General features: G+C 38.0%; 1 protein-coding gene across 5 annotated transcripts in view; it reads right to left on the bottom strand.

Annotated features, from left to right (window-relative positions):
- The window catches only part of PCCA (propionyl-CoA carboxylase subunit alpha), a 535620-nt gene that overhangs the window by 412931 nt on the left and 103972 nt on the right, over positions 1–18717 (bottom strand). For 4 of the 5 annotated variants that reach the window (XM_064275261.1, XM_064275259.1, XM_064275258.1 and 1 more), the window contains 2 exons: positions 7575–7688; positions 5726–5779 (listed from right to left, as the gene is read on the bottom strand). In XM_064275261.1, the coding sequence (XP_064131331.1) occupies positions 5726–5779; positions 7575–7688 (168 nt within the window). Of the gene's footprint in view, positions 1–5725; positions 5780–7574; positions 7689–9373; positions 9507–18717 lie in introns of those variants that run through there. The other variant, XM_064275262.1, reaches the window with a different exon arrangement.

Here is an 18717-nt window from a genome sequence, read left to right on the forward strand (position 1 = left end):
ACAAAGGGTACAATCAGCCAACCTGACCTCACAGACATATATAGAACACTCCACCGAACAACTGCAAAGAACACATTCTTTTCCAACACACATAGAACATTCTCCAGAATACACCACATCTTAGGGCAGAGAGCAACCCTCAACAAAATCCAAAATGCTAAGATAATACAAAGTATCTTTTCTGACCACAAGGCCATCAAAGTAGAAATTAACAGCAGGAAGAATAAGGGGAAAAAAATCAGTTACATGGAAACTGAGTAACACCATGCTTAAAAGTCACTGGGTAATAGAAAAAATCAAAGATGGAATAAAAAAATTTCTAGAATCAAATGAGAATGAAAACACATCATACAAAAACCTTTGAGACACGGCAAAGGCCGCCCTCAGAGGTCAATTTATAGCAACAGACGCACACATCAAAACAGAAGGGACAAAATTAAAACATCAGCTACACAACTCGAATAGAAAGAGAACAGCAAAACAAGCCCAGTCACCAGAAGAAAGAAAATAATAAAGATGAGAGCAGAAATAAATGAAATAGAAAATCAATAGAAAGAATCAATAAAACCAAAAGGTGGCTCTTAAAAAGGGTCAATAAAATCAACAAACCACTGGCCAAACTGATCAAAGGAAAACACACAAGGACACAAATAACCCAAATAAGAAATGAAGCGGAGGATATTACAACAGACCCAACTGAAATGAAAAGGATCGTAACAGAATATTATGAAAAACTACACTCCAACTAATTTAAAAATCCAGAGGAAACGGGCAAATTCCTAGAAACACACTGTCTTGGGCATCTAGTGCTGCTGTAACAGAAATCACAATTGGGTGGCTTTAAAAAAGAGAAGTTTATTTTCTCACAGTAAAATAGGCTAAAAGTCTAAATTTAAGGAGTCAGCTCAAGGGAAAGGCTTTTTCTCTCTGTCAGCTCTGGAGGAAGGTCCTTGTCCTCAACCTAACCATGGTCAAGGAGCTTCTCAGGTGCAGAAACCCCAGGTCCAAAGGATATGCTCTGCTCCCAGTGCTGCTTTCCTGGTGGTATGAGGTCCCCAACTCTCTGCTTGTTTCCCTTTCATCTCTTGACTGATAAAAGGTGGTGCAGGCCACATCCCAGGGAAACTCTCTTTACCATGGATCAGGGAGGTGACCTGAGTAAGTGTGGTGTTACAATCCCAACCTAACCCTCTTAACATAAAATTACAATCACAAAATGAAGGACAACAACACAGGGCCTAACCAAGTTGCTACACAGATTCTTGGGGGGACATAATTCAATCCATGACACACACTACCCACCAAATTAATACAAAATGACGTTGAAATTTTGAACACACCCAAAACAAGAGAAGAGACTGAAAAGGTAACTTAAAAAACTCTCCAAAAAAAAAAAACCCTGGCCCAGATGGCTACACTAGAGAATTCTACCAAACATAGTGAGAAGAACTTACGTCAGTACTACTCAAACTATCTCAGAACACAGAAAAAGAAGTGATACTTCTGAATTTATTCTATAAAGCTAGCATAACCCTGGTACCAAAGCCAGGCAAAGACACCACAACGAAAGAAATTTACACACCAGTATCTCCCATGAGGAAACTCTGGTGGCATAGTGGTTAAGTGCTACAACTGCTAAGCAAAGGGTCGGTGGTTCGAATCTGCCGGGCGTTCCTTGGAAACTCTATGGGGCAGTTCTACTCTGTCCTATAGGGTCGCTATGAGTTGGAAACGACTTGATGGCACTGGGTTTGGTTTGGTTTGAGTATCTCCCATGAATACAGATGCAAAAATTCTCAGAAAAATTCTAGCCAACAGAATTCAGCATCATGTCAAAAAAATAACACACCATAACCAAGTAGTACTCATACCAGGTATGCACGGATGGCTCAACATTAGACAATCAACATAATCCACCACATAAACAAAAGGAAAGAAAAGAATCACAGGATCATCCCAATCAATGTAGAAAAATGCATTTGACAAAGTCCAACACCCATATTGAATATACTGTGGACTGCCAAAAGAATGAACAAATTTGTGGTAGAAGAAGTACAACCAGAATGCTCCTTAGAAGCAAGGATGGTGAGACTGCATCTTACATATTTTGGACATGTTGTCAAGAGGGATCAGTCCCTGGAGAAGGACATCATGCCTGGCAGAGTACAGGGTCAGTGGAAAAGAGGAGGACCCTCAACAAGGTGGATTGACACAGTGGCTGCAACAATGAGCTCAAGCATAACAATGATTGTAAGGATGGCTCAGGACCATGCAGTGTTTCATTCTGTTGTGCACAGGGTCGCTATGAGTCAGAACAGACTCGACGGCACCTAACAACAACACCCATCCTTACAAAAACTCTCAATCAAATAGGTATAAAAGGGAAATTTCTCAACACAAAAAAGCGTGTCTTTGCAAAACCAACAGCCAACATCATTCTTAATAGAGAGGGGCTAAAAACATTCCCCTTGAGAACAGGAACAAGACAAGGATGTCCTTTATCATCACTCCTATTCAACTTCATGCTGGAAGCTCTTAGAGCAATAAAGCAAGAAAAAGAAATAAAGGGCATCCAAACTGGTAATGAAGAAGTTAAACTGTCCCTATTTGCCGATTATATGATACCATACATAGAAAACCCAAAAGACTCCACAAGAAAACTACTGGAACTAATAGATTCTCCAGAGTAGCAAGATAAAAAAATCACAAAAATCAGTAGGATTCCTATACACCAATAAAGAGAACAATCAAAAGGAAATCATGAAAATAATACCGTATATCATTGCCCCTGAAAAAATAAAATACTTAGGAATAAATCTAACCACCGATGTAAAAGACCTATACAAAGAAAACTACAAAACACTACTGCAAGAAACCAGAAGAGATCTACATAAATGGAAAAACATACTATGCTCATGGATAGGGAGACTCAACATTGTGAAAATGACAAATCTACCCAAAGCAAATTACAAGTACAATGCAATTGCAATCCAAATACCAAAAACATTCTTTAAAGAGATGGAAAATCACATCATTAACTTTATATGGAAAGGGAAGAAGCCCTGGATAAGTAAAGCACTACTGAAGAAGAAGAAGAATAAAGCAGAAGAACTCACATTACCTGACCTGAGAACCTACTATACAGCTACGATACTCAAAATAGGCTGGTACCAGTAAAACAACAGATACATTGACCAATGGAACAGAATTGAGAATCCAGATGTAAATCCATCCACCTATAGTCACCTGATATTCAACAAGGGCTCAAAGTTCATTAAATGGGGATAAGACAGCCTTTTTAATAAATGGTGCTTGCAAAACTGGATGTCCGTCTGCAATAAAAAGAAACAGGACCCATACCTCACACCATATACAAAAACTAATCCAAAATGGATCAAAGACCTAAATATAAACCAAAAAACTATGAAGTTCATAGAAGAAAAAATACGACCAACACTAGAGGCCCTAATACACAGCATTAATAAGATACGAACCACAACCAACAACATACAAACTCCAGAAGGTAAACTAGATAACTGGGGTCTTCTAAAAATTAAACACTTATGCTCATCAAAAGACTTCACCAAAAGAGAAGAAAAAGAACCTACAGACTGGGAAAAAATTTCTGGCTATTACAAATCAAAGGTCTAATCTCAAAAATCTACAAGAAAATCCAACACATCTACGCAAAATGACAAATAATCCAATTAATAAATGGGTAAGGGAAACGAACAGACACCTCACCAAAAAAGACGTTCAACCGGCCAACAAACACATGAGGAAATGCTCATGATCACTAGCCATTAGAGAAATGCAAATCAAAACCACAATGAGATCCCATCTTACCCCTGCATTAATAGCAAGCATCAAAAAAAACAGGAAATAACAAATGTAGGAGAGGCTGCAAGGAGATCGGGGATCCAGGAGATCGCAACTCTTATGCACTGCTGGTGGGAAAGCAAAATAGTACAACCATTTTGGAAGATGATATGGCACTTCCTTAGAAAGACAGAAAGAAAAATACTATATGATCCAGCAATGCCACTCCTAGGAATACAGCCTAGAGAAATAAGAGTCGTCACACAAATAGACACATGCACACCCATGTTCACAGCAGTATTGTTCACAATATCAAAAAGATGGAAACAACCTAGATGCCCATCAACAGATAAATGGATAAATAAACTGTGGTACATACACACAATGGAGTACTATGCAACGATGAAAAACAATGATGAATCTGTGAAGCATCTCGTAACATAGATGAATCTAGTGGGCATTATGCTGAGTGAAATAAGTCAATCACAAAAGGACAAATACTGTATGAGACCACTACTGTAAAAACTCAAAAAGAAACAATCTTTGATGGTTATGAGGGAGGGGAGGGGTTGGGTTGGTAAAACACTTAACAGACAAGGGGTAATTGGTAACTTTGGTGATGGGTAGGACAGTACACAATACCGGGGGAGCCAACACAACCTGTAAAAAGTCACGGAAGCTCCACAGACACATCCAAACTTCCTGAGGGATGGAACTGCTGGGCTGAGGGCTGTGGGGACCATGGTCTCAGGGAACATCTTGCTCAATTGGCGTAATGTTAGTTAGTACAGAAAATGTTCTGCATTCTAAGTTGGTGAGTCTGGGGTCTTAAAAGCCTGTGAGTGGCCATCTAGGATACTCCACTGGTCTCACCCCTTCAGGAGCAAAGAAGAATGAAGAAAACTAAAGATACTAGGGAAAGATTAGTCCAAAGGACTAATGGACCACATCTACTACAGCCTCCACCAGGCTGAGTCCAGTACAACTAGATGGTGCCCAGTTACCACCACTGACTGCTCTGAAGGGGTTCACAATAGAACGTCCTAGACAGAGCTGGAGAAAAATATAGAACAAAATTCTAACTCAAAAAGAAAGACCAGACTTGCTGGCCTGACAAAGACTGGAAAAACACTGAGAGTATGGCCCCCGGACACCCTTTCAGCTCAGTAATGACGTCATTCCTGAGGTTCACCCTTCAGCCAAAGATTGGACAGGCCCATAAAACAAAACAAGACTAAAGGGGCACGCCAGCCCAGAGGCAGGGACTAGGGGCAGGTGGGAACAGGAAAGCTGGTAATAGGGAACCCAGGGTTGAGAAGGAAGAGTGTTGACATGTTGTGGGGTTGTTAATCAGTGTCATAGTACAATATGTGTACTGACTGTTTAATGGGAAACAGTTCTGTAAACCCTCACCTAAAGAAAAATTTAAAAAAAAAAAATGCTGGGGAAAAAATATTAATGACTATCCATGGACCATGGTTCCAATGCTCCCATAACTCTTGCCAATGGGTCTCAGCAGCAGTTAATACCAGACTAACAGTGTCAACGTATCGGTTAGGTAGACATTATCATAAAACTAAATGTTTTAAACTTTAAGTTAGATTTACATTACAAATATCCAATAAGTCAATTAATTAATTAAAATTCAAAGTCCATGCATTATACAATAAATTAGGTGTCATTCATTACACAGAGATTTTGTAACTTTTCCACCTTTATAATTACTGTTCGAATCAAAATTTGGGTTTCAGAGCAAAAGCTCTTCACTTTTTGCAAACTATTATCAAAGAAATGTTGGGTTAATAAAAATTCTCTAATGCATCATTACCGATATTTAACAAAAGCCATGACACTACACTGCTCTCTGAAATAAAAGTTAACCGTTTCTGACTAACTACAAACTCACCAAACATTTGGCAAATTCTTTGTTTTCTGAAAGGAATCCATAACCTGGATGTACCTTGAAAATAAAAACAAAAAGCATTTTCAATTTTATTATATTGCAAAAACTTTACAATCAAATTACAGAGTATACTGATGTGTTTATTGTTTAAGGCCACCTGAACGTTACTTCTCTTAAATACTGATTCAGCTCTCCATCACATTCCTCATGGACAGACTCAAACTCAAAGAGCTGCCTCCGACACTCACTGCCTACACACTACCTGCATGCTTCCTGTCCGCCTGCATTTGACTGCATTATGCAACAGAATTCAAATTCCCCCCTACTCTCCCTAAAGCTATCTTCAATCACAGGTTTAGAGAATTTTATAACAGCTGGTGGGTCAAAGAATATGTTAAAATAAATCTTTCGCAAGATACATGAAAAACTCTATACTCTCCTTCTTTATAGTACCAGGAACTACTTTCCAAAACCCTGGCTACTAAGCCAACCAACAAACCTATTCCTGATGGAATCCATATATATCACACACTACCCAATGAGCAATTTCTGTCAAACTGAACTAAAACAAAGGTTCGGTCTTACTTTTACTTTGTACTCTGAACTTATTTCTTCTAATATCTATTCTTCTTTCCCTCCTCACTCCAAACTTAGCCATTCAGGATACTTTTTGTTATCCTCTCTCAGAAGCCACATTTCTACAACCTAAATTTTACCAATCTTTTCTAATGAGATAATTTGTGACTCTCCCACACTGGTCAACATAAATTTAGCTGCTCTAGTCAGTGTTAAGCTCATTTCTAGTAAAATAAGTCTACTATGAGAAAAGTCAAACTTCTGAATAAGCCAACGTCCTAATCTAGAAATAACTATATACCAGAGATTTTCTAGTACAGAACTGGTACAAAATAATTGCAAACTGCCGCATAATGAAAGAGTTTCACTCCACCAATTTCATTTTATATAAACATTCAACTAAAGATTGTACTCTTATGAGCCATAGTTAAAAGGTTAAAAGAGTTTTATCTTCATTAACTGTGCTAATAAACTGTAAACATCTATAATATAGGTTCGTGAATTCAGTTTTTTATTTAAACATATGCATCTTACTAAAACATTTCTTTCATTCAAAAGGAATGTGAACGCTAATGGAAGCACTCCAGGCTAATTACTAGTGTTAGCTGCTTCTACTCAATTTTAGAGATAACGCTGCATAGTTTTAACATTATATGTAATTAGTTCTCTGATATTGAAAAAAAAACAACTACCACTACTACCTAACCCTGTGATGAACCAGTTTTTTCCCTAACGTCCATACTATTTAAACAGAATTAGGGATGGGGTAGAATACTATATTTATCCATCTAAGCCAATGTCCATTCTATTAACATGATCAGACTAAAATAATCACCAAATTCTTGTTTTTATTTCTGGAAGTATAATTCAATGTACATAATGTTTACATGATTAAAATGGAATTTCAAAAAGTGTCTTTTGGATCCTGTGTATAATACAGAATTCAAAACCAAAAAATACTGTTATTACACTGAAAGGGTTAATATACAAACCTAATTGGGATTTCTTTTTTTCTAGCAAATTTGGAAATGAACTGAAACTGCTCCCTGGTGTGAGAGCTGAATCCAGCAGCCACCTGCAGGATCAGCGACCAACACTGCCAGATGCTACAAAGCCTTTGATTTCCAGTAGCCGGTTCGGCCACAGTTAACTCGTATGACATGAACTAACTGCAATAGCATTTTTAATCATTCTTTTTTATTTTTTTAATACCAACTCTGGCTTTCAGTTCACTACATATAAGACAGCTGCAACAGATAGATTTATTCAGACTCACAGCTTGGGCCCTGGTTTTCCTAATGGCTTCCATGATGGCATCCATGTTGAGGTAGCTTTTACTGGTGGGAGCTGGGCCAACACAGACAGCCTCATCGGCCATTTTCACGTGAACCTGACGAGACAAAAACTCTAGATTAACAGATGCTCCCAGCAAAAATAGCTACCACCAATAGCAAATACATACAAAATTGCAAATCTGATTGTTTCGCGTGTCACTTATATGGTCAGATCTCTTTTTGAATATGCACTACAAAACAACAACGTAAAAAATATGCTCAGGGACCATATTAACCATGATTTCGTTCATTACAAGCCTAATCCATTGTCTAACCAAATAATTTCAATAACATCCCCTCCTTATGTGATTAAGTAAAATCACAACAAACAATGTTCGCTTCCTAGTTTGTTAATCTATATAGAAATCTTTTATCAGAAAATATTTTGTTAGAAATAAAAAAATTTAAAAACTACTTTGTTACATGTAGCCAGAGTCGCCAGATATTTTAATAACAAACACTCCTGGCTAGTTCTAAGCAAGCTCCCCAGGAAGTTGGGTAATTAGAGGGAATTGAATGAAGGGCTGCAGTGAGTGTCCCTGCACAGCATCAGGTCAGCACCAGGCACAAATTAAAGCCTAGGACTAAAGACTTCACCATCACTACACATGAACCAGAAAATCTTGAGAATCATTTAAATAATCTCGCATTTGATCCAGGTCCATTTTTGTATCCAGGTCCATTATTTATTCCTTAAAATAACTGATATGTCCATTAAGTTCTAAATCAACTCAGAAATCAGGAATGTGTACTCCATTATTAAGGTTACTCACTCTACAACGTTTTAAATCTATTTCTATTTGTTTAATAGAGGCTAAGTATTCAATACCGAACAGGGTAAGCTGTTTAGTACTGAAAGGAATTTTTTTTTTTTAAATGATGAAGGGACTGGTATTTTTTGAAATGGCTTTTCCTAGCGGTTTTCCAGTTTAAGGAACTCCCAACCAGCTTAAAATTATATTCCAAGGCAGATATATAAAACTGGGGCACAAACATTTATGACAAGAAAAAAAGTCTAAGGTGGCAAATACTTCTGAGTATTTCTAAGTTATATTCAGCTGTGAAATAATTTTTAAAAGCACACTTTGTTTTAAATGAGACCTATCCTCCCCCCACAAGAAAAAGACTAATAAAGCCAAAAGCTCAGAATCCTCTTTAACAATTCAATAAATATTTCCCAATTAGGTAAAAAATTCTATTGTGTATTGAAAAGTATAAAATATCTGTCCTCAAGGAATTTAATATCAATATCTTAATAAGAAACAGTCATATATATACGCTCTGTAATTCCTTTAACATCACCTTCAAGGAAAGGCAGCCAGGCTTAGGAAAGATCCTAAAGACACATATGTTCAAAGCAGGGCTCCCCCCGGTTGTCTCTGCCTTGCTTACTCCCAGCCTCAAGTTGCCTTCTTCCCCTCAGACGGGAATACCCCCTTCCATCACCCTTTGCCCATTTCAGATCCTATTATTAGCAATTTTGTAGTTGTAATTGTGGTTGTGCGTTTTTCTCCGTAAGGAATAAATTGAGAAATACTTTAAAAACCTTTAGAAAGAACACATTAGCCAGGTGGGAATAAAGTATTTAACGTCAAATCCATAGTTATTATGTAGAGTTAATTCCTCTCAGATCCCAGGTACCTATGATTAAAGACGTGCTGAAAGTTTCACTTCTACCGCTGGGTATTTCCCAAGGACTTCAGCTTCAGATGAATCTAACCTGAACTCCTATAGTACTCACTGCGAATTCTGGCACCTAATCGTACCCTGCCCCGCAACGTCATGTAATTGCTTTCCAGATGAACGTCTGCTGTGATTTACACACTCTCTCCACCAGATCACAAGGCTTCAGCAGGCAAAGGTCACGCTTTATGTTGCCTTTTTCACAAACATCTCTCCAACACAGCGTTCATGTGCTAAAGCAATATTAATTGAAAGCTTCACATAAATGGCAATTCATTTAATAACTTTCATTGTTCAACCATTGTCTTTGAGATAAAAACTGAACTAACTATATCCAAATTAAATCTTTTCTAACATTAGCAATACATACAGCAAATGAGGGTTGTATAAGGTCAAAGAAACTAAAAGATACACACATGGGCAAAGGACATGAACAGAGAGTTCACCAAAGAGGACACTCAAGCCTCGAACAAACACATGAAAACATGCTTGCAATCATTAGCTATTAGTGACATGCAAAGCAAAACTACAAAGAGATACCATCTCACCACTGTAAAAACAGCACTAAACAAACAAACAAAAGAAAAAACACAGAAAAAAATAAATGCCGGTGAGGTTGTGGGGAGACTGGAACTCTTATACACTGCAGGTGGGATTGTAAAATGGAACAATTACTACGGAAAATGGTATGGCACTTCCTCGGAAAGCTAGAAATAGAAATACCTTATGATCCAACAATCCCACACCTAGGTATATACACCAGAGATCCAACGGCAGTGACACAAATAGACACATGCACACCTATGTTGATTGCATCATTATTCACAATAGCAAAACGATGGAAACAATCTAAGTGTCCATCAATGGAAGAACGGATAAATAAATTGTGGTACATACACACAAGGGAATACTATGCAGCTATAAAGAATAATGACAAATTCTCAAAACGTAACGTGGATGAGTCTGGCAGATATTATACTGAGTGAAATACATCAATCACAAAAGGACAAATACTGCATGGTCCCACTTTTATAAAAAGACAAGAATAGGTATACACACAGCAATGTTCTCTGATGGTTATCATGAGGGGGGAATCGCTTTCTAGATAGTAGATGCTTGTTATTTTTGGTGATAGGAAAGGCAATACCCAATATGGGTGAAGTCTGCACAACCTGACCAAGGTAAATGATGCCATTAAGAAGTACACAAGGGGCAATTTTGGTAAACGGTATAACACATACAATTTTGGAACAGTAATAACCAAAAATATGTGTGTGGCTACACAGGTAGATACGTATGCATATACGTGAATAGGAAAACACATGGAGTATATGGGTGTGCATGTACAGGTATATCTGTAGGCATACATATATATATACACACATACATGTTTGTATATATATATATATATATACACACACACACATACATGTTTATATATACATAAAACAAAATACATAGGTGACGCAGTTAGGGATGTTTCCTAGACACAGCCAAACTAAAAGAACTGTTTTACTGGGTTTGAAGGCTTAGGACCACAGTCTCAGGGGACAACTCAGTCAATTGGTATAAACAGTTCATAAAAGACACGGTTCTACATCCTAGTTTGGTGAGCAGCATCTCGGGTCTTAAAAGCTTGCAAATGGCCATCTAAGATACAACCATTGGTCTTTACTTCACTGGAGCAAAAGAGAATGAAAGAAACCAAAGACTCAAAGAAGATACTAGTATACGGGGCTAACAGCCCATACAGACCACAGGCTCGACTATCTTGAGACTAGAAGAACTAGAAGGCATCCGGCTACCATTAACAGCAGTTCTGACGATGGTCTGTACAGAATGGGAGAAAAACATAGAGAACACTTCAAATTCATTAAAAAAAAAAAAAAAAGGAAAGAAAGAAAGAAAAAAGCCAGATTTAATGAACTGGTAGAGATTAGAGGATCCCCCAAGTCTACTGCCTTGAGATACTCCCTATGAACTTGGAACTGAAGCTACTCTGAGAGGTCACCATTAAGTCAAATAATACATTGGCTCATAAAATAAACAATATTACCCGTGAGTACTGTACTCCTTTAAATAATTATCTATATGAGTCCAAACAGTCAATATTTATCCTAAAGCAAAGATGAAACAGAAAGGGGGACAGGGAAGATAGATTAATGGAAACAGAACAACCAGGATGGAAATAATGAGAATGCTGACACATTGTGAAGAATGTAGCCAATGTCACTGAAAAACATGTATAGAAATTGTTAAATGGGAACCTAATAAAGAAAAAAAGATATACACACACATGCATATGTGTTTTTATGTCCAAAATTTCCATAATGAACACGCATCAAAAAGTAAAAAGGAAAGATCATTCAAACCACATTTTGACTTATTTAACTATTTGAAAAGTGAGCTGTTTTGTTCTAAAGGGAATCTAGCCTTTTAAAATGATAAATTCTAACAGTATTTCGACTTATTTACTTCCAGTCTTTTCTCTAAGTACACTCTGTAACCATACTTTTTATATAATTTAGCATCCATTTATTCTTTTAACTAACATTATAAGAGACATTTTCCTACCTTATTACAAACTACTTAAATACACTGTGTATCTAGCTTGTTGTTGTTTTTGGGTGCTGTCGAGTCACTTCCAACTCACAGCGACCCTATATACAACAGAACAGAACATTGCCTGGTCCTGCATCATCCTCATAATCGTTGCTATGTGTAAGCCCACTGTTGCAGCAACTCTGTCAATCCATCTCGTCGAGGGTCTTCCTCTTTTTTGCCGACCTTCTACCAAGCATGATGTCCTTCTCCGGGGACTGGTCTCACCTGATAATATGTCAAAACTATATGAGACAAAGTCTCCCCAGCCCTACTTCTAAGGACCATTCTGGCTGACTTCTTCCAGGGCAGATTTATTTGTTCGTTCTTCTGGCAGTTCATGGTATATTCAATATTCTTCGCCAAGTTCATAATTCAAATGCATCAATTCTTCCTCAGTCATCCTTATACACTGTCCAGCTTTCACATGCATATGAGGCGATTGAAAATATCATGGCTTGGGTCAGGTGCACCTTAGTCCTCAAGGTGACATCTTTGCTTTAAAGACGTCTTTTGCAGCAGATTTGCTCAATGCAATACCTCGTTTGATTTCCTGACTGCTATTTCTGTGGGCGTTGATTATGGATCCCAGGAAAATGAAATCCCTGACAACTGATCCATTTATCATGAATGTTGCTCATTAGTCCAGTTTAGAGGATTTCTGTTTTCTTTATGTTGAGGTGTAATTCATACTGAAGGCTATAGTCTTTGATGTTCATCAGTAACTGCTTCAAGTCCTCTTTGCTTTCAGCAAGCAAGATAGTCCATAATTTGCCATGATTCACACAGTCAAATGGGTAAACATCTTTCTGGCATTCTGTGTTTTCAGCCAGGACCCATTTGACATCAACAGTGATATCCCTCATTCCATGTCCTCTTCTGAATCCGGCTTGAATTTCTGGCAATTCCCTGTCAATGTACTGCTGCAACCACTTCTGAATTACCTTCCGTAAAATCTTACTTGGGTGTGATATTAATGATATTGTTCCATAATTCCTGCATTCAGTTGGGTCACCTTTCTTTGGAATGGGCACAAATGTGAATCGCTTCCAATCGGTTGGCCAGGTAGCTGTCTTCCAAGTTTCTTAGCATAGACGAGTGAGTGCTTCCAGTACTGCATCCATTTGGTGAAACATCTCAATTGGCATTCCATCAATTCCTGAAGCCCTGTTTTTCACCAATGCCTTCAGTGCAGCTTGGACTTCTTCCTTTAATATAATCAGTGCTTGATCATACGCTACCTCTTGAAATGGTTGAATGTCGACCAATACTTTTGGAACAGTGTCTCTGTGTATTCCCTCTCCTTTCTTTTAACGCTTCCTGCGTCATCCAATATTTTGCCCATAGAATCCTTCAAAATTGCAACATGAGGCTTTAATTTTTTCTTCTGCTCTTTCAGCTTGAGAAATGCTGAGCATGTGTCTTCCTTTTGGTTTTCCTTCTTCAGGTCTTTGCACGTTTCATTATAATACTTTGTCTTCTCAAGCTGCCCTTGGAAATCTTCTGTTCAGCTCTTTAACTTCATCATTTCTTCCTTTTGCTTCAGCTACTCGACATTCAAGAGCAAATATCAGAGTCTCTTCTGACACTCCTTTTGGTCTTTTCATCCTTTCCTGTCTTTCTGATGACTTTTCATGTAGGATGTACTTGATGTCATCCCACAACCTGGCCAGTCTTCAGTCATCAGTGTTCACTGTATCAAATCTATTCTTGAGACAGTCTCTTAATTCAGAAATTTGCATTTCTAACAAGTTCCCAGGAAGCTGTTATACCTAAGAATCGCTTGGGGATCTTGTTAAAATATAGATTCTGATTGAGCATATCTGGGATGAAAATTAAAATTCTCAGCAGGAAACTTCTTAGAAATGCAAATTCTCAGCAGAGGTTTGAACCAGAACGAACTGATTCAAAGCTCTGATACTAAGCAGTCCAAACCAAAAAACCAAACTTGTTGCCCTCAAGTTGATTCCAACACATAGTGACCCTGTAAGACAGAGTAGAACTGCCCCACTGAGTTTCCAAGGAGCGTCTGGTTGATTTGAACTGCCATCCTTTTGGTCAGCAGCTGTAGCACTTAACCACTACGCCACCAGGGTTTCCAGCAAAGCAGTCAGTCCTCATAAACTTTTCCATTCTCAGAAAACCAACAGACGTTTCCGAAGCAGAAGTTATTAGTTTCCTCCTCAAACATTTACAGTTTTATATTTGAGTGGTTTTCTATTCTTTAATTAGAGGAAAATTACTTATGAAAGCCTATTATTTTCCAAATAATGAACTAGCAGAACGAGTATGTTTTTCAAATTACAGGAACTGAACAATCATCTGAATTGGTGACTTTTTAAAAATAAATGGAAACACGTGAACACACAGGTTAAAAACCGTGCCTGAATTTTTAAAACTGTGGACTAACAGAAAACTTCGTATTGGTAAATTAGACCAGAAGCTCAAAACATACTGTACTTAGTCCTTATCCTTATCAAACAGATTGCATCTTACTGTTAAAAAGTAAACGAGAACCAGATGGTATATTAGCATATAACTCAAAGGTCTGAGGGAAAGCATTTAAATACCTTCTCAACTATTACCTTCTGAAGTTAAACACACTGAGAAAGATAAGGACAAGCTGCTCTAAAGATGTTATTTCATACCTGAAGATTTATTTAAAACCTATTACTCAATGAGATCTGCACTCAGGGGCACTATTCCCCATGACCATGAATACCTCAGTTTTCCTTGTTCTTCAGTGGAAGACACTCAGTAGAAAATACGAAGATTACACAATACAGATTAGATATGCTCATTGCCTGAGAATAAAAATGCCTCCCACCATCTGGACAAACTTTGGTATCCAACAAATCTAGCCAAATTATTTTTAACCTTACCAACAAACAAACATTACCCTAAAGACTGAAAACATAAAGAAAGGGAAAGCAACCACGGTAACCTTCATTTGAAGCACTAGGGGGAAAAAAAGATGATTCCAACAACCAGAGAAAATCCTATTTCTTTAAAAAAACAAATGACAACAACAAAAACAAAATCTCTTCTACTTATTTTACATACGATGTTTAAAGAGACTGATACAAGCTTCAACAGACTAGCATTCTGCCCTGTGCTTTCTAGAAAGACAATCCGACCCTTAAAAAACTAAGAACAAAATTTTTTTAAAGGCAGTAAATATTACATTCATTTTGATTCCATTGTGTAAAACCATGTGTAGCATCATGGAACATTTAACCACAATTATTTTTGGATTGTATACTTACAACGACTTTACTATTTTTCTTCTGTTATAATTTAGATTTGCCAAAGTGATGAAACCAAACATTAAAAATTATGGGGAAAGAAGAGAACAGGTTTCTTCCAACTGAAAACTCCTATCCCATTTTCTACAATCCTGTTTTAATAACACTTTCTGTCAGTTCCTCAAAAAAGGCTAAGTATAGAGGTACCATATGACCCAGCAATTCCAGTCCAAGGTATATAACTAAAAGAAATGAAAACACATATTCACACACAAAAAAAATTGTGCAACTATGTGCACAGCAGCATTATTCATACTAACCAAAATGTAGAAACAACCCAAATATCCATCAACTCATGCACAGATGAACAAAATGTGGTATACCCATACAATGGAATATTATTCAGCCATAAAGAGAAGTGTTCTGATACATGCTACAACATGGATGAACCTTGAAAACTTACTAAGAGAAAGAAATCAGCCTCAAAGACCACATATTGCATGACTCTATTTATATAAAATGTTCACAACAGGCAAATCTATACAGACAAAAAATAAATTTGTGGTTGCCCAGGGCTAGGGATTGGGAAGCGGTGACTGCTAATGGGCACAAGTTGTTTATTTGTTTGTTTTTTCTTGGGGGTGGGGGGATGAAGTTATTTCAGGTGATGACTGCAAAAATCTGTGAATATACTAAAAGCCATTAAACTATACACTTAGGTGAATTATGTGGCATATGAATCTCATGCAATAAAGCTGTTATTAAAAAAAAGGAGGTAGGGCCAAGATGGCAGAATAGACAGACACTTCCAGCAAGCCCTCTTAGAACAAAGACCAGAAAAAACAAGTGAAATGAGTATATTTATGACAAGCTAGGAGCCTTGAACATCAAAGGCAAGGTTAGAAAACAAACTGAGGGGTAGAGGGAGGAAGAGACAGTTCAGATGCTGAGAAGAGTTACCGGGCCTGAATTACCAGGAGCCCTCAGGCACCATTCCCAGGAGCAGTGGTGGCAGGTTGGTACTAACGCTCGGCCACAGTTTCCTCAGGGAAAAAGCAGCCAGCCACACAGCCTACTCTCACCTCCGGAACCTGAGAACGGCGCTCTCAGCAAAAGTTGAGAATTTGAGTATATTTCACCATACCCCCCATCACCAAGCCGGCTTCAGCTGCTGATTTCCCTGGGCCTGAGATAGGCCCTCTTGAGCACCTAGAGCCATCGTCTGGGACTTTGAGAAGGAATAAATTTGCAAGTGGGGGAAAAGATAATTTCCCAGCTCCACTAACTGGGGGAGCTCAGTACAGAAACGGCTCTTATCCAGGCATAAACGGTCCCTGAACTTTGAGTACCTTTCCCCTCTGCCTGGACCTGTGTGGGCCTATTTCAGGAGAATAGGCCCTTTTTGGCAGACTACAACTGTTTCAGCTGTGTGGTGGAGGCGTGGGTGTTTGATGTTCGACTTTCCTTTGCCTATTAAACAGGGTCCTCACCTACCCACATCAGGGGTCTAAGGAATGGTGGCTCCACTCAGGTCACCCAGCCACATGTGACAGAGGCCCAAAGACAACTGGTACCTCCCAGTCCTTACAACCAAAAACCCTGGGTACCCATGGTCCATGTGTAGAACCCACCCACCTGTACTCTCTAGGGAACAGGGACATGCTTTCCTCAGAGACACTTGAGGGACAATTCTCAGCCCCCTGCCTTGTTCAAAGCATGAAGCCCTGCTGCAATGAGATACCAGTACCTACACCAATCACCCCTGCCCCTCTAAGACAGAAGGGCAGAGCCTGTACCACACACTTGATAATCAGCTATCTGGACACCTGAGCTGAATTCATTCAAGAAAAGTGACTGGACTCCGAGACTGATACACCTGATAACAGCTCTAGCCATCTGGGGACAGGATGTCAGAGCTCCAAAGGTGAAAATGATCAAGCTAGCTCACTCGGGCAACCCATTTGGGCATATCAAAACAAAACAAAGTAAGAAGCTACCACACAGTAAGCAAACATAAAATAAATTAATACGATAACTTACAGAAGGCTCAGAAACAACAGTTAATATCAAATCACATAAAGAAACAGACCATGATCACCTCTACAAGCTCTCAAAACAAGGAAAGTGCCTCCCTGGAATTATCAGAGGCAGAATACAAAAGATTAATATACAGAACCCTTCGAACCATCAGGAAGGAAATCAGGCAACACGCAGAACAAGCCAAGGAACACACAGATAAAGCAATTGAAGAAATTAGAAAGATTATTCAGGAACATAATGAAAAATTTAATAAGCTAGAAAAATCCAGACACATACAGCAATCAGAAATTCAGAAGATTAACAATAAAACTACAGAGACAACTCAATGGGAAGTCAGAGGAGCAAAATTCAGCAAGTGGAAGGCAGAATTTCCGAACTTGAAGATAAAGCACTTGGCACCAATACACATGAATAAAAATCAGATTAAACAATTTTAAAAAATAAGAATCATATAGGACTCTATCAAGAGAAATAACCTACGAGTGATTGGAGTATCAGAAGAGGGAGGGATAACAGAAAATACAGACACAATTGCTGAAGATATGTTAGCAGAAAACTTAACTGATATCATGAAAGACGAGATGTCTACCCAAGATACTCATCGAACTCCACATATGGGTAGATTTTAAAAGAAAGTCATCAAGACATATTATAATCAAATTTACAAAACCCAAAGATAAAGAGGCTTATAACAGCAGCTAGGGATAAAAGAAAAGTCACCTACAAAGCACAGTCAATAAGACTAAGCACGGACTACTCGGCAGAAACCACACAGGCAAGAAGGCAATGGGATGACTTATATAAACCACTGAAGGAAACAAATTGCCAGCTAAGAACCATACATATAGCAAAATTGTCTCTCAAATATGCAGGTGAAATTACGACATTTACAGATGAAAAAAAAGTTTAGGGAATTCGTAAAAACCAAACCAAACCTACAAGAAATACTAAAGAGAGTTTGGTTAGAAAATCAATAATATCAGGTATCAACCCAAGACTAGAACGCTGGGCAGAGAAATCAGAACTCAACCCAGACAGCGAAATCTCCAAAATAAACCAAGATAAAAAAAATGCTCAAAACAGTGAAACAGCGACGTTATTATGTAAAAGAAGACAACATTAAAACAATAAAGAAAGAGGGACTAATAAGCGTAGTCACGTATCTTCCATAAGGGGATGGAGACAAGGCAATACAAAGAACTAAAATTTAAGTTTAAATTTAGAAAAATAGGGGCAAATAATAAGGCAACCACAAACAAGACAAACTATCCTACACATCAAAATAAAAGAAAAAAATAGAGACTCAGGAGAAACAAAATTAACAACAATCAATATGAGGAAAGGGCAATATATAATCTACTCAGCACATAAAATGAAGTGGGAAAAAGAAACTGTCAACAACACACAAAAAGATATCAAAATGACAGCACTAAATTCATACCTATCCATAATTACGCTGAACGTAAATGCCCTAAATTACCAATAAAGTGACAGAACAGATTAAAAAACATGACCC

The sequence above is a fragment of the Loxodonta africana genome, chromosome 23 (assembly GCF_030014295.1).
Source record: "Loxodonta africana isolate mLoxAfr1 chromosome 23, mLoxAfr1.hap2, whole genome shotgun sequence".
Taxonomy (NCBI): domain Eukaryota; kingdom Metazoa; phylum Chordata; class Mammalia; order Proboscidea; family Elephantidae; genus Loxodonta; species Loxodonta africana.